Genomic DNA, 23,643 nt, shown 5'->3' with positions numbered 1-23,643 from the left:
CTGACATCGTGCCTATTTCTACTGTCCAAGTTAACAGTCTTCTATTGTGAAGTTTTAACTATACAAATTATAAATTCTGCTAGCAACGTTCATTTCCTGATTGCCTGTGCTTCTTCTGACAGCTATTGGTACAATATTTGCATAAGCCTTCCCATTTTTCCCCATCATGCCTTTGTGGCTGTTATTTCAGGACTTACCAGTAGAGACGTGAGTCCTACTCTGAAAGCTTCTTGTTCGATGAGTGTTCTTCTGAGAAAAGAAAGGAAAAGGCCCATGAGAATACGATAAATAAAAAAGATGTCATAAAGATATTCCTTGCACAAAGCTTCCTGGTTTTCACATTTGTCCACAAAGACAAATGTAAATTCAGACGCTTTGCTTGCCGTTTCCTTCAAGCTTTGAGCATGGCTTATAGAAGCTTATTTTGAAAAATAACTGGTTATTGTATTCCTTAAACACATGCGATTATATTATAAATATACTTGCTCTGTTTCATACATATCAAAATGAACCAGCAACAATTATTATTAGTAGTGTTGAGTGCCCTATGGCGAAGAACACCAAATTCAGAACTGAAGAAGCTTCTTAGAGGAGAAGCAAAACATTTTCAAGGGGGAAAATAACCCAAGAAAGTCCAATTGCCTTTTGGAAAAGCAGCTTTGGGACAATCATGACCTGGATGGTTGAGAATCTCCATACCCAATTCAATAATAAACAAAAAATGTGTTAATCTGTTGCAATGGAAACAGAGAAACCACAGCCGTTTGTGGCATTTTTAAAAAAAGATGTAGACAGTTACATGTTGAATAACTGTCCCCCTCCAACCTGCACAAAAAGACCCCAAAGGGGGAGACTCTCTGCAGCAACAAAAACGTTCATTGCACATATCCATCCCAGAGGCTGTAGTTTGAGGAGCCCTGATTTAGTGCAATATAAAAAATGCGAATAATTTTTCTGTGGACCACCAAAATTTTCTTGCGGACCACCAGTGGTCCACAGATTACCAGTTGCTGACTGCTGCTATAGGTCACTGCATGTCAGAACTAGACACAAGATAGTTCCCCCCCCCATGCCATCACTCTGCTAAACAACTAATTCCCCATAACACTGTCAAACTATCTAGAAAGGCAGCATTACCATCATTATTCTCATCTTCCCTATTACCTATCTCCTTATCTTATGACTGTAACTTTGTTGCTTGTATCTTACGATTTATATTGTTTACTTAGTATCCTAATATGATTTCTGTTGATTGCTTATTGAGTATCCACAATTATCACTAAGTGTTGTATCTAATGTTTTATGATGAATGTATTTTTACTATAATAGCAATAGTACTTACTTATATACCGCTTCACGGTGCTTTACAGACCTGTTTAAACAGTTTACAGTCTGTTGCCCCCAACAATCTCATTTTACCGACCTCGGAAGGATGGAAGGTTGATTCAACTTTGAGCCAGTCAGGATTGAACTGCTGGCAGCGGGCAGAGTTACCGTGCAATCCTGCATTCTAACCACTGGGAAGGAAAAAAGGAAGGAAGGAAGAAAAGGAAGGAAGGAAGGAAGGAAGGAAGGAAGGAAGGAAGGAAGGAAGGAAGGAAGGAAGGAATAGCACTTATATCCCGCTTCATAGTACTTTACAGCCCTTTCTAAGCGGTTTACAGAGTCAGCCTCTTGCCCCCAACAATCTGGGTCCTCATTTTACCGATCTCAGAAGGACGGAAGGTTGATTCAAGTTTGAGCCGGTCAGAATCGAACTGTGTGTGTGCAGAGTTAGCCTGCAATCCTGCATTCTAACCATTGGGAAGGAAGGAAGGAAGGAAGGAAGGAAGGAAAAGGAGGAGGAAAGGACAGGAGAGGACAAGAGAGAGGAGAGGAGAGGAGAGAGGAGAGGAGAGGAGAGTAGCAATATCACCTAGACTTATATACCGCTTCAGTGCTTTACAGCGCCCTCTAAGCGGTTTAGAGTCAGCCTCTTGCCCCAAACAATTTGGGTCCTCATTTCACCAACCTCAGGACGAAAGGCTGAGTCAAATTGATCTATCGCTATTGTTGTATGCACACTGACAGCTTATGCACTGGAGACAAATTCCTTGTGTGTCTAATCACACTTGGCCAATAAAGAATAATAATACTTAAGACAATGGATAAAGTGGATCAAGGAGATCCCAGGACTGATTTTGAAGATGGAGAAGACAGAATTAAACACAGGTCCAAATGAAAAGCATTTGCCCATACAAAAGCAGGCCTCGTGCCCACCTGTTCAGAACAATACAGGTAGTCCTCGACTTACGACCACCACGGAGGCCAGAATTTATGTGCTAAGTGAGACAACTTTTAAGCAGGTTTTGTCCCATTTTATGGCTTTTTTTGCCACTTTCATTAAGTGAATCACTGCAGGTGTTAAAATTAGTAACAGGGTTGTTAAGGGAATCTGGTTTCCCCCACATTGACTTGGCTTGTCAAAAGGTCTCAAAAGGCGATCCCATGACCCCAGGACCCTGCAACCGTCATAAATGTGAGTCAATTGCCAAGTATCTGGAATGCAAATCATGTGCAACAGTCCTTAAGTGTGAAACACGATAAGGCATTTTTTTCAGTGCACCTTGTTAACCTCGGTCAGTAAGCAAATAATCATAAATCGAGGACCACCTATATTTATCATTTGAACGCTTGGTGCATAACGGCATCTCTGACACAGCATGTCAGGGAGACAAATTTCTGAAGTAAACAAGGATTTTCTGTAAACAAGAAATTTCTGAGGTAAAAAAGCCGAGCGCCGATTGGACAAGAGACGCGCCGATCCGTTCGAAAGGCGGGCTTAGCAAGGGCGGCCGCCGCCGCTGATTGGCTAACGGCGGTTTGAGCGGGAAAGGGGCGGCTGAAGCGAAGCCGGAAGAAGAGGCGAGAGCGCGTGGGGCCGCGCACGCGCCGTCATGGCAGGCAGCGACTGGGACCGGCGGGTGCTGCCCGTATGCATCGGGGCGGTGTTGGCGACCGCGCTGGTCGCGGAGGTGCTGGTGGTGCTGCTGCGATTCCGTCCGCCCGGAGAGCCCTTCCCGCTCTGGCCCATCGCCTCGCTGGTTTTCCTGCTAACGAGCGCGCTGGAGAGCGCCCGCCGCTTCATCATGGCTTCGCCCAGCACGCGCGGCGTCATGCTGGCGGGGGCGGGGCAAGGATGGGAGTGAGTGGGCGTGGTTACCGACCCGGCGGGGACCAATGGGAAAGCGGTCGCGCCTCGAGGGCGGGGTTTCTAAAAGTGGCGGGAAAAAAGCCCCCCCCCCCGCCCCGCTGGGAGGAGGGAGACTTCAATAATGAGGGAATTAAATCTCAGAGGAAAATGGAGACGAGACTGTTTTGGAGGAAACTAGGATCTCTGCACGTGCTCAGGAACACGCTGTTTCTCCATTGCGCTTCTTTTTTTTCAAAACTTCAGAAAAAAAGGGGAAAAATTTGGGAGAATATCAAGCCTTTCCCAATATGGAGGAGGAGCTTTAATGAAAACAAATGATTAAGTTTATTGAACTTTTTAAGCCCTCATGGTTCCTAGGTTTATGAGGCCCCTATCTCAAGGAGGCAGCCAGCTGTGGATTGACCAAAAGTGTAAAGGAAAGAAGGAGGTATTGCTTTCTCTCAGCCCAATCTACCTCACAGGGTTGTTGTGGGGAAAATAGCAGGAAGGAGGAGTATTAAGTAGGTTTGCCTCTTCGAATGACATAAAGTAATAAAGGGCAGGATAAAAATCAAATAATTCGTCGGGCGTAGAGTTGTATTTGTGGACTGCAGATTTCAGACAGACCACTAGATGGCACCAAAGAGACAGGAGCTACTCTTTGCTGCCCTCTAGTGACTGCCTCGTGTATGTATTTTATCTGTTTGTTTGCATGCCATCTTGTTGCAAGGTGATGCTGGGCGGCGTACAATATTTAAAAGCAACAGAATCATAAAATATTTCCAATAAAAATACAAATTATAATTAGAAGATTGGGAAGAAAGGGGCAGGATGTGCAGGGAGGGGGGAATCTTCTATTGGTCTACCAACCACATTAGTTTTTTTCCAAGAAGGATTGGAATCCCAAAGGAAGACAAATGTACTCCCTGGGCTGAACCAATAAGGCTTTATTGGCGTATCTATTTATATCCTATCTTTATTTTTTTATAAACAACTCAAGAAGGTAAATATACTTAATGCTCCTCCTTCCAATTTTCCCACAGCAACAATTCTGTAAGGTGTTTGGGCTGAGAGTCAGAGACTGGTCTAAAGTCACCCAGCAGGCCTTAATGTGGAACTAGAACTCATTGTCTCCTGGTGATTGGCCCGAAGTCACTCACCTGGCTTTCATGCCCAAGGCAGGACTAGAACTCACTGTCTCCTAGTTATTGGCCAGGAGACAGACAGCTTTCATGCCTAAGGCGGGACTAGAACTCACTGTCTCCTAGTGATTGGTACAAGGCACCCAGTCAGCACCATCTAATCATCCACCCTCTCCTAACACTCATTCTTTCGCCTCCTTCCAGTTACTGCTATGCCTGCCAGACCCATGTGCCGCCCCGCTGCAGCCACTGCTTTACCTGCAACGTTTGCGTCCTGCGACGAGATCACCATTGCCTGCTGCTCGGCCAGTGTTTAGGCTATCAGAACTACCGTTACTTCCTCTGCCTGCTGCTTTACGGGTCGGTTGCCTTGCTGTACGGCAGCTTACTCAATGCTAACGTGGTTTGGATGCTGCTAGAGGAAGGTGGCTTTGCACACAAAATCCTCCTGCTGATGCTGCCTTGGCTGATGCTCCTGATGGGTAAGAACAAGTGAGAGCTTTTATTTATTTATTTATTAATTCATTTATTTCAGGGGTCAGCAACCTGCGGCTCTGGAGTCACATGCGGCTCTTTGGGCCCTCTGCTGTGGCTCCCTGTCGGGTGATCCCACAACTAGCTGGCCCCACCCTTCGCCCTCCCCTCCCAGTCACTCCTCGCGTGGCCTGAGAAGGTACGGATGATGGCAGGGGGATGGAGAAGTGGCCAGAGCAGAGACAGAGAGATACAGAGAGAGAGAGAGAGAGACAGAGAGAGATATAGAGAGAGAGATGGGGGAGGGAGGGAGAGATATGTCAAAAGGGTTTTGTAGTTCCTGGTGTTTTTTAACAACTGGTTCTCTGCCCTAATGACCGGCTGGGTAGGCGTGGCTGGGGGGGTCATGTGACTGGTGGAAGTGAGTGACATCGAGTTGGCCACGCCCACCCAGGTTTTGTGGCTCCCGGTGTTTCTTTTCTGTGGGAAAATGGCTCTTTGAGTGCTTAAGGTTGCAGACCTCTTATTTATTTAAAAGAAGAAGGTGGACATTTTTCGGTATCTGGGATCCCACCTTCAAGGCAATGGTGAGGTGCGAGCAAGGGGGTGAATGCAGCCTGGATGCATTGGTGAGAAGTCACCGGTGTGGTATGTGACAGATGAATGCCAACCCGTCTTAAATCTTAAAGATTTACAAGACAACCGTCCACCCAGTTGCACTGTATGGCACCGAATGCTTTGACAGCAACAACAGGGACTGAAAGCTATCTCCGTGCCATGGAAATGTGAATGCTCTGTTGGGATATCGGGCATCTCCCTTCTTGACCACATCACAAATGACACCATTCGACAACATTTTGGTGTGGCACCAACTGTAGAGAAGATGAGAGAAAGCCGGCTCCGCTGGTATGGACATGTCCAGAGAGCAGCACCTTCCACCGTTGCCAAGACTGCCTACCAACTGGAAGTCAATGGGTGGCGATCTTGCGGGTGTCCAAAACAGAGATGGCAAGACATCATCAAAACCCTGGAGATGCAGCTGATCATGCAAAGTGGCATTCAATGATCCAAAAAGCGGACCCTGCACTTACGGGAATATACGCTAGGAAGAAGATTGATTGATTGATTGATTGATTTATTTATTTATTTATTTATTTATTTATTTATTTATTTATTTATTTATTAGTTTGATTTATATGCTGCCCTTCTCTGGAGACTCAGGGCGGCTTACAATGCTTTAAGCAATAGCCTTCATACTTTTGTATATACCTGCTTAGTAGGGCTTTTTTGGCCCTCCCTAAGCAGTGTTCTATTTTATACAAAGTCAACTTATTGCCCCCCACAATCCGGGTCCTCATTTTACCTACCTCGGAAGGATGGAAGGCTGAGTCAACCTTGAGCCTGGTGAGAATTGAACTCGCAGTAATTGCAGGCAGCTGAGTGCTACTTTAACAGCAGTTTTAGTCTGCTGCACCACCAAGGCTCTTATATGCCCCCCATTTAGCCGGGATTTGATTTTGGATGGCTATCAAATATAAAAAAAAACAATACAGATGGTCCTTGATTTAACAACCATTCATTTAGTGACCGTTCAAAATTACAAAGGCACTGATAAAACTTACCTGACTGTTTTTTCACATTTATAATCTTTGCAGCATCCCCATGGTCACGTGATCAGAATTTGGACTCTTCGCAATTGGCGTGTATTTATGATGGTTGCGGTGTTCTGGGTTCACGTGATCACCTTTTGCGACCTTCTAACAAGCTAATTCAGTGGGGAAGCTAGATTCCCTTAACTGTGTTACTTAACAACTGCAGTGATTTACTGAACAGCTGTGGGGAGAAAGTTCGTAAATTGGGGCAAAGCTCACTTAATAACTCTCTCACTTAGCAACAGAAATTTTGGGCTCAATTGTGCTCTCAAGTCAAGGATTACCTGTAAAATGTTAGAACAATAATAATAATTTACAATGAAAAGATGGGTAGGAAGGGAACAAGAAGCACATGAGAGCGGGGGGAGGGTTTCTTGTCTTAATCATGGCTGCCTGGGGAATTCTGGGAGTTGAAGTCCACAAGTTGCCAGAGTTGGACACATCTGCTCTAGATGAAGCAGCTATAATTACGCCTCACCTTCCTTCTCTTGCAGGGCAAGTCAGTTTCGTGACCTTTGTCTACGCTTTTGTGACCGACATCTGTGTTGTGGGCTTCTTGTTCTGTATCAGTTTCCTGCTGTTCCATAGCTTGCTGGCTCTGCGCGGACAGACCACCAAAGAATGGTTCGAAGGGAATCGCCGGTACCACTTGGGCTGGCGAAACAACCTTCGGCAAATCATGGGAAAACGCTGGCTGCTGGCCTCCCTCACGCCTTTCGTCACTTCCCGTTTGCCAGGAGATGGAATCACGTTCCAAACCAGCTCTCCGAAAACAGAAGTGCTCTCCAGATCACCCAGCAACTAAAGGTGTGTTTCTGGGATTTTAAACAATTAGGAAGTGTGTGGGAATCCAAAAAAACAAACAAAAACATGTCGATCTGGTTTGTTAAAACAATTAAGTGCAGAGTCACCCTGTGGCGAGCTAGACGGCAAACAAATTTAATAATAAATAAATTATAATTTGTAGTACTATACACAGGTATTCCTTATCTTAAAACCATTTATTTAGGTATCATTCCAAGTTACACTTCTGAAAAACTGATTTATGACCGCTTTTCACATTCAGTTGCAGCCTCCTCTTCATCATGTGATCAAAATTCAGATGCTTGGCAACTGACTCCTATTTATGACAGTTGCAGTGTCCCAGGTCATGCGATTACCTTTTGTGATCTGACAAGCAAAGTCAATGGGGAAGCCAGATTCACTTAACAACCGTGTTATGTGGTGGCGCAGTGGTTAAAATGGAGTATTGCAAGTAATTCTGATGACTGCTGGATGCCAGCAGTTTGACGGTTCGAGTCTAATTGGCTCATGGTTTACTCAGCCTTCCATCCTTTTGAGGTCAATAAAATGAGGACCCAGATTGTTGGGGGGCAAGATGCTGACAATAAACTGTTTAGAGAGGGCTGTAAAGCACTGTGAAGCGATATATACGTCTAAGTGCTATTGCTAACTAAATAGCTGCAATGATTCACTTAACTATGTCAAGAAAGATCAAAAAATGGGGGGGGAATCATTTAACAGCTGTCTTGCTTAGCAACAGAAATGTTGGGCTCAATTACGGTGGTAATTTGAGGACTGCCTGTAGTATTATAGTCCTATACAGATATACATGATAGATCTGTAGAACATTTTTAAATGTTGAATTGCGTCACCTTACTAGTAGTCCTTGACTTACAACCACAATCGGAACCAGAATTTACATTGCTAAGATGTAAGATGGTTGTTAAGTGAGTTGCACATGATTTTATGACCTTATTAAGCAAATCATTGCAGTTGTTAAGTGAATCACATGGTCATTAAGCAAATTTGGCTTTGCTTGTTGGGATCTGGCTGGGAAGGTCTCAAATGTCAATCATGTGACTCAACGACACTGTTACCATTGTAGATCAGGGGTCCCCAACCCCCAGTCCATGGACCAGCACCTGGCCAGGGTCTGTCAGAAACCGGGTCATATAAATTAGTGAAGCCCCATCTGCGGGATGCAAGCAGCACAAGGAACCACACCCTCTCTGGTCCGTAGAAAAAAATCTCCACAAAACTGATCCCTGGTGCCCAAAAGATTGGGGACCACTGTTGCTCCTGAATTTTAATCATATGACCCTGGGGATGCTGTGATGGTCATTGTCATATGTCGTGTTTTTCACTGCTGTCGTAACTTCGAATGGTCACCAAACGACTAGTTGTAAGTCAAGGACTATCTGTGTGTTCAAGTTTGCTGATGACGGATTCTCTCTCTTCTAGGATTTCCCCACCTGTAATTATGAGGAAAATTGAGTTCTTTTCAACGATGGCTCTCTTCATTTGAAAGCAGACAACTTGGGTGAAAATTCTGAAGGTTTTGTCTTACATCGTTGAAAGCTGAAAACAGTGTGATCTTGGAACGGTGGTGACTGATTGTTTTCCCCACACTCCCTGGGAAAGGGGCTTGTAATGCTTTCATTTCAGTGATCTGGGAAGAAGGAAATTGCTAACTGGAGCAAGACGGGGGGACACTCATGCTTGGCTAAACTGGTCTAAATGCAATGGTTAATACTGCTTTCTCCTGGTCTAAAGTATATTATATATGTGTCTGTGTATTTTTTTTTTCTCCCTCTTATATCCATTGCTCTCCAAATTTGCACACCCCTTCTTTTCCCAGCTTGGGAAAAATGTGAAGCTAAAACCAAAAGTCAAACACTGCCTAGAAATGGATTCAGGGACCAAAATCCAAGTTTATAATGCTTTGCATCTCAGTTGTTTTCTCCCCTTGCAGCAATTGTGAGACTGGGTTTTTTTTTATCCTGAGTCCTGAGATCATGCAGAAGTCAACAAACTTTACATTGTGAAATATTAGGACAATGTTTCTCAACCATGGCAACTTTAAGACAAGTGGACTTCTCCCAGAATTCCCCAGCCAGCTATGCTTTAAGAGGGGATGGGTTTCAACTTCCAAAATTAAATCATGCTGGAATTCTGGGAGATGAAACTCACCCCTCTTAAAGTACCTTGCCTGAGGAATTCTGGAAGTTGAAGTCCACCCATCTTTAAATTTCCAAGGTTGGGAGATACTGTGTCAGGGAAATGGTTAACAATTTTTACCCCTTGCTATTCTGCCTGTTCCTTCCCCATATTTGGCACTGTTCCACCCAATATTGTCCACCCAAATGTCTCTCTTCTTCCTTTCATATCCAAAATCACCAATCCCCATAGACATGGTTTGCACTGTGAGAGACCCATAAAATGTGTGGGCATTTACTGTATTCTTTTTTCTTTTCTTTATGTTAGATTTTATCCACTTCGTTCTATGATTGTTTCTAATACGGTATTATTTTTTAATGCTTTAATGTTTTTATGCTATAAGCTGCCCAGAGTTGTTGGATACAAGATGGGAGGTTAACAAATTTCCTAAATAAAGAAATAAAGCTTTTATACAGTGCCTTTTATATTTAACTGAGCACTGATTGCACTGTAAGCTTTTCAACCCGAAAAAATTAACTCTTTTCCCATTTCTTCAAGTCAGGTGTACAGACTATTATCAGTGCGGTTAATTTGAATGCGTCAAGATAATGCGGTGGCCCTTGGTTAGTGTGAACAATCTCGAGAAGCTCAAAAGCAGCACTGCTTCCCAAATGTCTGCCTCTCTTAGTAACTTTGAATTATGTTGGCCTTGGATAAATGATTAAAATTATATTTTTCATTGCAGGGAAGTGTGGGGCAAATGGCTATTTTTCTGTTTTAACGTTTCATGTAACTTCTTGAGAAGAGATAAATAAATGAAAAAATTAAGTGGTGATGCCATCCTTTTGTGATCTCTTTATGTTGTTGTTGTTTTAAGTGGCATTGTAGTTGGTTGATCGGAGCAGAGGTCCCCAAACCCCATGCCAGGACCATAAGACTGTTTTGTTTAGATCTGACTAAGAGTCAAATTTGCTGTGTTATTTCTTTTTAGGTATTAATTTTTTTTTAAAACTGTCCACCTACACAAAGGGACTTTATTTACTGATTAGAGCAGTGTTTCTCTACTTCACCAACTTAAATCTGGGTGGACATCAACTCCCATTGCTGACTGGGGAATTCTGGGAGTTGAAGTCCGCCCCGGTTTAAATTAATCCTGGGAGCACTGGATTAGAGAAAGACGTACCATTTAAAACACACCAAATATCCCACTGAGCTAAAACTTCTGTTTGAGTCTCCTTTGGCTTCAGCTTCTAGGAAGAAGCTGTTGAAACACATCGTAGAAATAATAACCGATATATCTTTCTTTTCAGCTGGGTTCAACCCTGTGACACAGACTTGAGGTACGAGGCCCAGCTAGACTTCCAATATTAGCAGTGGTGTTTCCATGCCAACATCCAGCCTGTCCTGTGTCTTGCCTTGATTCCAGAACCCTCCGCTTTGGCTGGCCTTGTTCTGAAAGAGGACCAGTTGCTTCGGTAACCAGAGAGTAGCCAGGACTCTTCCATGTTGTCGTGGGCACCATGTTGAACCCTCATCGCCAGTCTGTGCTGACCAATGCCTGTATCAAGCCCTCGGTGGATCCCATCACCCGAACCCCCGGCACCATCTATGAACCAAAGGGGCAGGTCCGACTTTTGGGTCTGCTTTCAGAGAATACCTCGTCGCAGCAGGTAGCTTGGGTTGGCCTAACACCATTGTCATGGGTTATGGGTTCATGCCCTGCAGAAAAGTCTAATTCGTCTTAACTAACCAGTTAGAAGAGAAGAGCAAGCAGAGGCAGAGGGTGTTGTGACCCAGGCCCAAGTAGTTATTACCAGACACAATCAGTTTTAAACATATTTTATTAGAACAGCTGAGAATTACTTCATTCTCCGCTTAGTCCAAATTAATTCCAAAACGGCAAGTCAAATTCTTCATAAACAGTCCTTCGGCCTTATCACTAACCTTTGTTTTCTTTGGCACTGTGCCAAAGGCTTTTCTTGGCAAGAACCCCACAAAGTTCAGAAGCAAGGGACACTGACAAGAAACAAAATGTAGCAACGTTGCTTTCCTACAAAGATCCCAAGAGCCGTTGCTGCTCTTTTAAGCCGCCTTGGAGGGCCCAATCATCTCCTGGCCTTACTGCTGAGTCGTCCTTTTTGCTTTAGCTGCTCTTGCCTTCTGGCAGCTCTTCGCATGTGTGCACTAGGAACAGGCTCCTTCTGTTCCTCTGCCTCTCTGCTATCCGCCTCTGGAGGCCCCGGAGTCCACACATCGCTTCCAGATGGCCCTGGCCCCATCTCTGCCTCCGACACAGAGCCCTCGTCTGGGCCTTCCCCTGATTTCAGGACTGGCCCATTGTCCTCCCCAGCCTCCTCACTGTCCGACTCCGTTGCCAGCTCCGCAGGCTGCTGGTGGACCACAACAGAGGTGGTGGTGGTGGTGGAGTAAAGCAAGTCATCAGCCTAGAATCGTTACGTTCCCATAAACGGTCTAAACCCAAGTCCTCTTAAATTCTGTTGATCCTTATCTAGTGTCACGTTAGTACTAACATTAGTTGACTAGATTCTTGTGTAAGGCTTAAGCAATGAATCTTAACTGAAACTGATGGTCCTGATTTTTCACGCCTGACACTAGCAACGGAAGGATCTACCCAGTGCATTAAGCTTTGGCGGGGGCAAAGAATAGCCAGAGCACCCATTAGAGGCTCACCAGTCTCTTTTAAAAAGAGACTGGACAGCTACTTGTCTGAAATGGTATAAGGTCTCCTGCTCCTGCTCCTCCTCCTAGAAGACCTCCAAGGCCCCTTCCAACTCTTATTCTGTTATATCTTCCTTAACCATCAAGTTCCCTCTTTGCTTTTTCTCAATTAAGAATTTTGTTAAAATTGTCATCCAATTAAACCACCCAGAGTCACCTTGTAGAGGTGATGGGGCGGCATAAACATGAAACAAATAAATAAAAAATCATAAGATACAAATAAAAATAAACATCATGACGGGGAAAATGAAAAAGGGGAAGAAAAGGTGTAGGTGTAAGGAAAGGGAAAAAAAGCATTAACTCCCAACCTCTTTTGGCGGATTAAAATACAGAATAAAATTGCAGCCCCCGCATTTTCCTTTACCAATTTAAACGAATACTGAATTTCTATAGCAACAAGCCATTCATCAGCAAACATTAACGTCAAGAGTTCATTGTTTTTCTGTCTCGAACACACAGTCCAGAAGCAGTTCCCAAGTCGAAACAAAGATGGATATGTTCTTTAATTAAAGCAGCCATGCCATTTGTTGTCCATCAAGTTCCCTTAATGCATTTATAGAAGCTTTTCATTAAAACATAAGACTCTGTAAAGAGACACACCGATCTCAAGCATTATCCTGATTAGTAGACCAATTATAAAAGTACTTTAGATAGTTCATCTGGTTAATGTCTGCGTTCATTCCTTCAATTTCTATCCTAACTACAGGTAGTCCTCGACTTAAAACAATTTGTTTAGTGACTGTTCGAAGTTACAGTGGCACTGAAAAAAAGCGACTTATGACCGTTTTTCACACCGATGACCGTTACAGCATCCTCATGGTCACGTGATTTACATTTGGAAGCTGTGGCAACTGGTTCATACTTATGACCATTGCAGTGTCCCAAGATCACGTGATCCCCTTTTGGGACCTTCTGACAAGCAAAATCAACAGGGAAACCAATTTCACTTAACAACCAGGTTACTGGTTTATCGACTGCAGAGATTCATTTAATCACGTCGTAAAATGGGGCGAAACTCACTTAACAAATGTCTCACTTGGCAACTAACTTGCATTTACAAGAGTTGCAGCGTCCTGCAGTCACTGGGACCTTCCCAGCTGGCGTATGACAAGCAAGTCAATGATGAAACCGGCAGGGAAAGTCACAGGTCGCAATCATGTGATGTCTTACTTAACAACCATGGTGATTTGCTTAATGGCCACAGCAAAAAAAGGTTCTGAAATTGAATGCGGTCACATGGCGCCTCATTGAATGATGGCACTACTTAACGGCAAATTTTCTGGTCCCTCTCGTGGTCATAAGTCAAGGACCACCTATAGGGGTAAAATTGATAATCAGAATAGAGCTGGAAGGGACCTTGGAGGTCTTCTAGTCCAAGCCCCTGCTCAAACAGGAGCCCCTATTCCATTCCAGACAGTCTTCTTAAAAACCTCCAGTGATAAAGCACCCACAATTTCTGGAGGGAAGCTGTTCCACAGGTTAATATTGTCGTCACCCAATTCCTGCAGCTGTTCTTCCTATGTTTTAGTCTCCAGGCCTTTAATCATCTTAGTTGCTCTTTTCTGCACTCTTTCCAAAGTCTCAACATCTTTTTTGTAGTACGGCGACCGAAACTGGATGCAGTATTCCAGGTGTGGCCTTACTAAGTCTTTACAAAGCGGTACTAATATTAAAATTGCCCAAGAAAGAACAGCATTTTTCTCTTTCCTTAGGAGGACTACCTGGATGCTGGCGATGGACTGCTCATCTGTATGAAACGCGCTAAGAAAAAATCCCTTCGCCCTCTCTTCAAGGGCTGCTGGGAACCCGAACAAGACGTCCCCGATGTCAGCGAAGCCTCAGATGTCGACCCCGATCAAGGCGTAAACAAGTGAGTTTGGTGAATGCTTTCTCTGGCTTTAATCCTTTTTTTTGAAATTAAATTGCTGTCTGTGACCATAGGATTGTGGGTCCTCCAGGAACTTAAAGCCAGTTGCAAGGAGGGTTGTGCGGATCTATGAAAAAAGCTCAGTGTGTAGACCCTCAGGCTGTAAAGTGGGGGGGGGGAGGATAATCTAGATCTATGAAAAGAGTTCAGAGTGTGTCAGGTTGTGCAAGGATATGTGGGGAAGAGCAGAGGAACAGTCAGATAAGAGACAGCATAACCCTCAGCTGGGTAACAGGCAGGGTAAGAGGTTCAGAAGGGACCCTCCCTAGTTTCTCAGGCTGTAAAGGAGGGGAGGGGAAGAATTTAGATCTATGGAAAGAGTTCAATCTTATCAGGTTGTGCAAAGATGCTGTATATGGGGAACACCTTGGGAGATGGAGCAAATAGATATTGCCCAGGAATGGTCAAATAAGAGGCAGCATAACGCTCAGCTGTGTAACAGGTAAGACAAGAGGCTCAGAACAGATCCTCCCTAGTTTCTCAGTCTGTAAAGGAGTTGGCGGGTGTGGTATGTGGGGAAGACCTTGGCAGATGGGGCAAAGAGATGCTGCCAAGGGAACAGGCAGATAAAAGACAGTATAGCCCTCAACTGCATAATGGATGTAAAAAGAGGCTCAGATGGCACCCTCCCTAGTTTCTCAGACTGTAAAAGAGCGGGGAGAGCATCTAGATCTATGAAAAGAGTTCAGAGTGTCAGGTACATGTGGGAAAGACTTTGGGAAACAGAGCAAAGAGACCCTGCCCAGGAACGGTCAGATAAGAGACAGCATAGCCCTCAGCTGTGTAACAGGCAGGGCAACAGACTCAGAAGGGACCCTCCCTAGTTTCTCAGGCTGTAAAGGAGATACTATAATAGTATGTGGGGAAGCCCTTTGGAAGTGGGCAAAGAGACATTGCCAAGGGAACATCAGATAAGAACCTCAGCTTCCTAATGTGTGGAGAAAGAGGCTCAGAACGAACTCTCCCTAGTTTCTCAGGCTGTAAAAGGAGTAAAATATAAATCTATGGAAAGAGTTCAGAATGTGTCAGGTTGTGCAAGAATATGTGGAGAAGACCTTGGGAGAAGGAGGAAAGAGACTCTGTCAGATAAGAGACAGCATAACCCTCAGATGTATAACAGGCAGGGTGAGAGGCTCAAAAGAAACTCTCCCTAATTTCTGAGGCTGTAAAGGCTATAATAGTATTTGGGGAAGACCTTTGGAAGTGGGCAGAGAGACATTGCCAAGGGAACATCAGATAAGAACCTCAGCTGCCTAATGCGTGGAGAAAGAGGTTCAGAAGGGACCCTCCCTAGTTTCTCAGGCTGTAAAAGGGTGGAGAATATAAATCTATGGAAAGACTTCAGAATGTGTGCAAGGGTGTATGGGGAGACCTTGGGAGACAGAGCAAAGAGAACAGTCAAATAAGAGACAGCATAACCCTCAGATGTATAACAGGCAGGGCGAGAGGCTCACAAAGAGACCCTCCCTAGTTTCTAAAGCTGTAAAGAAGTGAGGGGGGGAGAAATCTAGAACTATGGAAAAAGTTCGGTGTGTGTGCAAGGATATGAGGAGGGGGAGAAGACCTTGGGAGATGGAACAAAGAGACCTTGCCCAGGAACGGTCAGATAAGAGACAGCATAGCCCTCGGCTGTTAAACAGGCAGGGCAACAGACTCAGAAGGGACCCTCCCTAGTTTCTCAGGCAGTAAAGGAAACGGCGAGAGAGTTGTACTTTCAGGCTTGCAAGATTCCTGTCAACGTGATTTTACAATATAGTAGAATTATAGCTCCCCTGTTTGTTTGTTTCTTACCTGGTTTAGCCTGGCTAAACAGCAGGTGTGCAGGACCTGGGTCTGATTTTAGCTCCACTTCCCCCTAGGCAGCTGGAGCCTGCCCCTCAGGAGCAGCAGAGCAATGAACCTCCGCCTCCCGAGCACCCCAAAATAGCTCCTCGCCAAGGCTCCTTCCCCTTTCACTGGATGTGGGAGAGTTTTTCCATCAAAGGCCAGACCATCTGCCAAGACCAGGTTTTGGATAAGACCAAGAAGCTGACTTTGCCGCGAGCCGCGACTGCCCCATCCCGGGAGACTCTTTACAACCCTGACGCCATCTTGGGCTCCCCAGCTCCCAAAGAGAGCCACTGCTTGGGAGCCCACAAGTCTGCCAGAACTCCTGAGGTCCCTTGCAGCAGGCCCCAGAGGTACTTGCCGCATATGGCCTTGGTTCCGAGGAGCTCTCTCCTGCCCCTCTTCTGGAAGATGGAAGCCCGGTCAGAAGCTCGGAAGCGACAGCTACGTCAGGAACGTCGCCATTGGTTGCATCTCACCCAGCAGCTCCTGAACCTGGAAGGGCACCGCCACTCGCGAGAGAAACACCTCTCGCTCGAGGAGTTAGAAGAAAAACTCCGAGCGGAGATGCTCTGCTTAGCCACGGAGCCCGAAGAGCCAGTCCCTCAAAAGGAGAAAAGGAAATCTAAGTCTCGCAGCCCGACTCCCAAGGAGGAGCCGACCTTCAAGCCGGTCATTAACCAGAAGGTGCCCAACTTCAAGTATCTGCAAAAGCGCTTCCACGACCAGCTGGAGCAGAAGAAAGAGCAAGGTGGGTGCGGGAGAGCCTCGCCGACAGGCAGGAGTTTGTGAAGGCCACACCAGGTGCAGGGAAGGGAGGCCAGCAGCCAGACGGATGATAGTAATAGCACTTAGACTTATAATAGTAATAGCAATAGCAATAGCACTTAGACTTATATACTGCTTCACGGTGCTTTACAGCCCGTTCTAAAATCAGCTTATTTCCCCCCAACAATCTGGGTCCTCATTTTACCCACCTGGGAAGGACGGAAGGCTGAGTCAACCTTGAGCCTGGTGAGATTCAAACTGCCAAACTTCTGGGCAGCCGGCAGTCAGCAGCAGTAGCCTGCAGTACTGCATTCATACCACTGCGCCACCAGGATTCCTAGTGTACAGATAGCCCTTGACTTATGGCCGCAATTGAGCCCCAAATTTCCATTGCATTCCGTTAAGACCATTGTTATTTGGGTTGCGCCCCATTTTACGACCTCTTTTGCCACCATTAAGTGAATCAGTTCAGTTGTTAAGCAACTCGTAGGTCTCATTGAGCGAATCTGGCTTCCCCCGTTGGCTTTGTTTGTCAGGAGTCAGCTGGGAACTTTACAAGTGGTAATCCCTGGACATTGAAACTGTCATAAATACATGCCAATTGTCAAGCGACCGAAGTCTGATCCCATGACCACGGGGATGCTGCATTATTCTACGTCCAGTGTGAAAAAAGCGGTCCTAAGTCACTTTCTTCCGTGCCGTTATTAACGTCAAACGGTCGCTCAGTGAGCTGTTATACGTCGGGGACTGCCTGTACGTCCATTTTCTCTACCTTTTCCAGGAAAACTGACCGTCTGCAAGCCGTTCCACCTTCATTCCAGTAGCTCTCAGCCTCCTTCAGAAGACGAGGAAAAAAAAGACCAGGAAGATTTCTTTCAAGACCTCCGGCGGCTTTGGAGCATACATTGGAGGGTCCAGTCATGTCCAGATTTTGAACCGTCATTGGCTCCTCAAGTGATGTCCACCAAGACATCCGATAAAAGACAGCAAGCTAACAGGTAGGCGTATGGGTTGCTTTCAGTGTTCCCCACCCCCACCCACCCCCAAAAAATTCTGGGGTTTTCAATAGTGGCGAATATTTATAGCTCGGGTTTAGGATGAGGGCGAAGGTTCATTCTCCGAGCTTGTGGGTCAGTTTCCAAACGTTTGGTTACCCAGGCTAGATAACATCTTCATCGGAGTTTAGGGTCCATCGCACGGGTGAAATGCTACTGGTTCAGACCTGTTCACCTGAACCGGTAGTAATAAAAGCTACAGGTTTGGGCGAACCGATAGGGAAAAAAATTGCTACCGGTTCAGAATACCATCGATATTTCCGACGGTCAGCTGAAATTTAGATTTCTAGCAAATCTAAATCGCGCGGCACAGCTGTTCCCCTCCCCCTCGCTGTTCTACATACCTTAGAAAAGGCTTCTTAATCCTCCTTTTTTAGCCCTGCGTGGTAGCGCCTGTTGTGTTCCTGCATGCAAAGTGTGCATTTGGCACGCACCGCGTATGTGCACACATAACAAACTGGTAGCAAAGCAAACCATTAGCAGACTTTGGAGCATTTCACCCCTGTTCCATCGCAAGACTCACCGATGACTCACAGTTGACCCGTCACAACACTTGACACACCCACACCTGAAGCCCTTATAAACAGAAGAACATCGACACTGACATCCCCTAAACTCCACTGAAGATGTGACCCAGCCTGGTAACGAAACATTAGGAAAGCAACCCACAAGCTCAGAGAACGGACCTTCGCCCTTGGGGTATATTAGATGAATAAAAATACGTCAGTGAAAAACTACAAACTTGCCAACTTGTCAGTTGAAGAACTTATGCAGAAACTGTCTCTGCCTGGAACCAAAAAACTAAAATAAAGATTTTTGCCTTTCAGTTTTAAGTTACTGAACAAACTTCCGCAGTTGGGTTAACCCAAGAGACTCCGGTTTAGTGACTCACAAGTCAGTTTTGTTTGGCAAACTCAGGCACTATCTGGGTAATAGTTAGCTATTACAGGTAGTCCTCGATTTACAACCACAATTAAGCCCAAAATTTCTGTTGCTAAGCAAGATATTTGTTAAGTGAGTTTTGTCCCATTTTATGACCTTTCTTCCCACAATTGTTAAGTGAATCAGCTGGCTTTTATGGCTAAAATGGACTGGAATTCATAATCTTATGGGGATTGGTTCAAAATTCCCCAGCTGGCTTTCATGGCTAAGGTGGGACTTGAACTCACGGTCTCCCACTGTCTGGTCTAGTGCCTTAACCACGAGACCAAACGTCTTATTTGCAAAATGAATTGTCGTAAGTCGAGGACAGCCTGTGTCAGCATCTCCTGTCTTTGTTCCATTCTTAGAGCATTTTCCCATCGCCTCAACTCCAGTCTCTTTGTCTAGGTTGCTTTTGCTGGAATGGGAACGTCGAGAACAGCAGGAGAAACACCGTGCTGAGCTGCGCAGATTGAAGGCGCAACACATGCAGCGGGAAGTGGCCAAATGCTTGGCAACTTACCGGAATAAAGGATGTTCCATGTCTTTCCAGAAAAGGCGGGAAGAACTCAGGTAAGTATCTCCACTCCCATCCCACCCCCATCTCCAAGACATCTGAGTTTCACCAATTACTGGATCAAGGTGTTTATTTTGGTACCGGGATGGGAGACCATGAGGAGATCCCGGCAGGGAAGCTAGGAAAATTGAAAAATTAGCTCAGATCCAAAATGGAGGAGCCAGCTGGTTGCCAAAAACCTATAGGAATAGATCTGTGAAGTTGAAGAAACAAACAAACTGGCAGAGAAATTATTCTATGTTAATGACAGGGATTGGAGGCTCATACAGGACCTTGAAAACAACAAAAAAAATTTTTTTAAACATTGATTAATTTACTGGATTTATGTAGCTACCCATCTCGAATACAAAACTTTAAGCAATAAAATTTATAAATAAAATTTGTAAGCTTTGTTGAGCAATAGCAATAGCATTTAGACTTACGTACCACTTCTCAGTGCTTTGCAGCCCTCTCTAAGCGGTTTACAGAGTCAGCCTCTTGACCCCAACAATCTGGGTCCTCATTTTACTGACCTTGGAAGGACGGAAGGCTGAGTCAACCTTGAGCCTGGTGAGATTCGAACTGCCAAATTGCAGACAGCCGGCAGGCAGCAAAAGTATCCTACAGTCCTGCACTCTACCCACTGCGCCACCATGGCTCCTAAACCATGGCTTAGTGGCAGTTGTGACATTATATACCACAGGTAGCCCTTGACTTAAGCCATTTGTTTTTTAAAATTACAACAGCACTCAAAAAAACAAACATTCCTCGTACTTATAACCGTCACAGCATCCCTGTGGCTAGGTTCTTGGCAACCGGCATATATTTTTGATGGTTGCAATATCCCAGAGTCATGTGATTGCTCTTTGTGTCCTTCCCAGCCAGCTCCGACAATTGGAAAAGTTGGATTTGCTTAATGACTGCACAATTCACCTGCATACCCGACCTGTATTTACTTATTTATCAAATTTAGATAGCCATCCATCTCACAAAATTCAGCCCTTCTTTCCATGTCCTATGTAGGAAACAAGAGAAACAGCGCATGGAGGAATACATGATCCAGCTGCAGGAGATCCAGGATCGTGTAGAGAGCCGTCCATATTTGTTTGAGAGAGTCATGCAGGTATGTGGTGCAGGACCAGACCTCGTGGGTGTGTCATGCCCCCATCAGAGTCTGAATCTGAGACCAAAGACGAACAGCTGACACAGAGTGGGAGCGTGGCTCCGTTGGCTATGGAGGAAACTGGGGAAGGGCAAAGTCAGGCAGGAAGGGCAGAGCAGGAGAGAGGTAGAACAAGGGAGAGGGGGTTCAGATGAAGACCAAGGCCCACCCCCTCCTCATCCTAGGGCACGCAGGGAAGAACACAGAAGAGAGCAATGTGGGTTGCATGGCTGACGAGGAAGGAAAGGGCCCCGATTCCCTTCACAAGGCACACTTGGGGATGGAGTTTAAAGGAGAGGCAGATGGGAGGGGCGTTTGTCGGGAACAAACACTGAATTCATCTAGTGTTGAAAGTTGTGGCCTGCATTCCTGGCATTCCTCCTGACTGTTTGAATTAGTGCCGTGCTACTGTGTGCTTATCTTGTCTTGCTGGAATTATTCTTCGCTTCTGGGACTCATTATCTTGTCCTGCTGGAGTGATTGATTTGCAGTCATTCTGCTTACAGCATTTGGACTGGAGTATCTGCAGCCAGAAGCTGCTGCAAGTTTGTGAGAGAGCTTTTCTCCAGGCCGGAGAGTAAACAGGACGTTGGAGGCAAAGTTGGTGCCAATAAAGGGACTCATACCGGTTCTCTGGCTGTGTTGCCTTCGTGCCAAACCCCGGGTCATCACAGGGTGCCAACTATGGTGTTATATACCCTCTTCAGCCCTACTTCTCTGGGCAAAACCTTGCCAGGGTGACAATCCAGTGAGGATCTGTACCAGTAGAAGAGGATTTTTGTATCTCAGGATTGAACGGTGGGGTCCTGAGTGTTCTCTGAGCTTGTTAGATTTCCTGCAGACGTTTCATTAACTGACTGGGTAATGCCATCAGTGTGAAGGAGAGTGGGGTTTTTACTTCCTGTTTATATACAATAGCTTGCATTGCCAGTGTTGTTTGGCACGTTTTTTTCTTCTACCTGTTTCCCCAAAAATAAGACCCTGTCTTATATTTTATGAACCCCTGAAATAAGCGCTTGGCCTTATTTTTGGGGAGGTCTTATTATTTTGGGGCGTATGGAACAAGATGGGGCTCCTCTTGCCATCTTACCTGATTTCCAGCTCTGTCTCCGTAACCCTAACCAGACTGGCTGTGCATGTGTTTAAATGTTTTCGGGGGAGCGCTTATTATCCGGGGAGGGTTTATTTTCGGGAAAACATGGTAGGTAGGTTATTCTAGGTAGAATAAAACAGCATTTCCACCAGAATTGACAGGGCAAGCCACCATATATAAATAGAGAGCAAATCCCAGTCCATTTTAGCACTGATGATATTACCTAGTTCGGTCATGAAACGTCTTCAAGTCAATCACCAAGCTCAGAGAGAATCCCTAGCTGGGTTCACACATCACACTCCGTTTTCAACGACGTCACTCACCTCCGGCAGCCACTGCAATGTTGCTGCAACGCCTTCCCCTTTGCAAGCCATTTTTGCAAGAGTGCTCCCTATGTGCCTCCAAGCTTGCAAAAGCGGCTTCCACAAGATCATCTAACCTATGGTGCTATGAACGTGTGGAGTTCTGCTCGGTTTTTGGTAACGCTGCTTCAATGGCTACAACAAACATCCACCCAACCCTCTTTTTTTTTTTTTTTTCCTCCAGACAAATGCCCGCCAGGCAGTGGAACGCCGTTTCTCCAAAGTGTTGGCTGCCCTGGGCATCGATGAAGAGATGCTATGGAAGCATGCTGCTCGGCAGACTTTAGGGAAATATGGCATCAAAGACATGTAAGGCTGCTAGAATGGAGGGGCGGGGTACAGCCCTGCGAGGTAGTCCAGACCAGCTGAGGACCACTGGTGGTCCGCAAGAAAATTTTGGTGGTCCGTAGAAAAATTATTTGCATTTTTTATATTGCACTAAATCAGGGGTCCTCAAACTACGGCCCCTGGGCCAGATATATGCAATGAATGTTTGTGTTGCTGCAGAGAGTCTCCCCCTTCGGTGTCTTTTTGTGCCGGTTTGGGGGGGGGGGCAGAAATTCTGACTTGGGATCTGCTTCAGCCTCCTGGTGCAGGGCTTTGGGCGAAGGCTGGAGGGAAGAGCCGCTGGTGGCAAAGAGCCGGAGGGCCTCGTTCCAGTGGGACTGCCTCATGGCCTGGAACTGGCTAACCATCTCAGCCCGCTGAGCCTCTAGGTGCCGGTACCTGGCCTTGCACTCCCGCAGGTCTTCCCTCTGCTTGGAAAGCCTATGCTCCTAGTCCTCAGAGAGGTGCTCCTGCTGAGCCTCCTTCTTGGTCAGATCCAATTTGAACTGCTTAGCTGCAACAACTGCTTCCTATTGGGGCCCTAAGGAGCCCAGGCGGGCAGAGGAGGAGAGGTTGGAAGGGGAGGAGCGAGTAGAGGCCGGTGAGGTGCCCCTCCACGTGAGTGACATCGAGTTGGCCATGCCCACCCAGTCACATGACCACCTAGCCATGCCCACCCAGCCGGTCATTAGGCAGATCATATTAGCAGTCCGCGGGATTTAAAATTATGAATTTAGTGGTCCCTGAGATCCAAAAAGTTGGTGACCCCTGGTCCAGACAACAAAACCCAATCAGGAGATCTTGTTCTATCTTTATTGTAAGGTTTTAAGGAACAGGGTCTGGCCAGGCTGAAAGTATTTGTCCCCTCTTTTCTCTTTATTCTAAGGCAGGGGATCTCCAAACCTGGCAACTTTTCTCATGTTCTTGCTAGTATATATGTGCTTCAAAACACTCATTTTTTTTTTGAAAAAAGAAATGCAGGGATCCACAGGTTGTTGCCTGGAATCCTTTAAAACGCCGTTTCCCAACCTTTAACATTGCAAAAATAGGCGGACTTCATTTGTGTTTCCAGGTATCAGAGCACCGAGTCCTTAGAAGAGTTCCAAAGCTCGATCTGAGCGGAAGATAGAATGGATAGAGGAAGCCATTTGGATCACTAGTTCCTCTTGCATCCTGGACCTGTAATCCTAGACCATCTAAAAAATAAATCTAACGTTGAGAAGCAGAGGAGCCCAGCCTGCCTTTGTTCACTCGAGCGTATCCCTGCAACCTGGTAGGGAGCAGCATTGCTAAGCTTGCGGACAGAGCTGCCAGCAGCTGCCAGCAGCCTTCCCCATCCCCCCGGAGGCCAGAAGCGGCCCGTTTGCCAATTTCCGGAAGACTTCCAAGGGGGTGGGGAAGGCCGTTTTTGCCCTCCCCAGGCTCCTAGAAAGGCTCTGAAGCCTGGGGAGAGCAAAAAACAGGCCATCCGGTATCAAAGGAAGTCAGCAAATGGGCCGTTTCTGGCCTCCGAAGGGCCTCCGGGC

At 45.8% G+C, this 23,643-nt stretch overlaps 2 protein-coding genes across 4 annotated transcripts in view; one reads left to right on the top strand and one right to left on the bottom strand.

Moving 5' to 3' along the window:
- Nucleotides 1-3,167, bottom strand: part of ACTN3 (actinin alpha 3) — a 56,069-nt gene extending 52,902 nt beyond the window's left edge. The window contains exons 1-2 of one of the 2 annotated variants that reach the window (XM_087880955.1): nucleotides 1,343-3,128; nucleotides 198-249 (exon numbers count right to left, since the gene is read on the bottom strand). The gene's annotated coding sequence lies outside the window, so the exon portion shown is untranslated. Of the gene's footprint in view, nucleotides 1-197 lie in introns of both variants that reach the window. The other variant, XM_087880954.1, reaches the window with a different exon arrangement.
- ZDHHC24 (zDHHC palmitoyltransferase 24) lies at nucleotides 2,901-23,342 on the top strand. 2 transcript variants are annotated; one of them, XM_034424386.2, is made up of 9 exons: nucleotides 6,935-7,247; nucleotides 8,685-11,050; nucleotides 13,832-13,989; nucleotides 15,906-16,624; nucleotides 17,423-17,639; nucleotides 19,026-19,190; nucleotides 20,197-20,296; nucleotides 21,975-22,099; nucleotides 23,190-23,342. In XM_034424386.2, the coding sequence occupies exons 2-9, from the start codon at nucleotides 10,901-10,903 to the stop codon at nucleotides 23,233-23,235; spliced, it is 1,680 nt and encodes a 559-aa protein (XP_034280277.1). In that variant the 5' UTR covers nucleotides 6,935-7,247; nucleotides 8,685-10,900; the 3' UTR covers nucleotides 23,236-23,342. The 2 variants fall into 2 exon arrangements, with proteins under 2 accessions (XP_034280280.2, XP_034280277.1); XM_034424389.3 differs by lacking the exons at nucleotides 13,832-13,989; nucleotides 15,906-16,624; nucleotides 17,423-17,639; ... (2 more) ...; nucleotides 21,975-22,099; nucleotides 23,190-23,342 and adding exons at nucleotides 2,901-3,184; nucleotides 4,519-4,796 and having other exon boundaries at nucleotides 8,685-9,851.
- Nucleotides 23,343-23,643: the final 301 nt, after the last annotated feature.

This window comes from Pantherophis guttatus, chromosome 18, assembly GCF_059756535.1.
Source record: "Pantherophis guttatus breed Tessera chromosome 18, ASM5975653v1, whole genome shotgun sequence".
Classification (NCBI taxonomy): domain Eukaryota; kingdom Metazoa; phylum Chordata; class Lepidosauria; order Squamata; family Colubridae; genus Pantherophis; species Pantherophis guttatus.
Note: the sequence above shows the minus strand (reverse complement) of the source record. Positions and strands in the feature narration are given on the sequence as shown.

Coding starts and splice junctions, on each gene's coding strand:
- ZDHHC24 (XM_034424386.2), top strand. CDS start 10,901: ATGTTGAACCCTCATCGCCAGTCTGTGCTGACCAATGCCTGTATCAAG. Junction 16,625..17,422: donor GGAGCAGAAGAAAGAGCAAG/GTGGGTGCGGGA, acceptor TACCTTTTCCAG/GAAAACTGACCGTCTGCAAG. Junction 20,297..21,974: donor TGTTTGAGAGAGTCATGCAG/GTATGTGGTGCA, acceptor TTTTTCCTCCAG/ACAAATGCCCGCCAGGCAGT.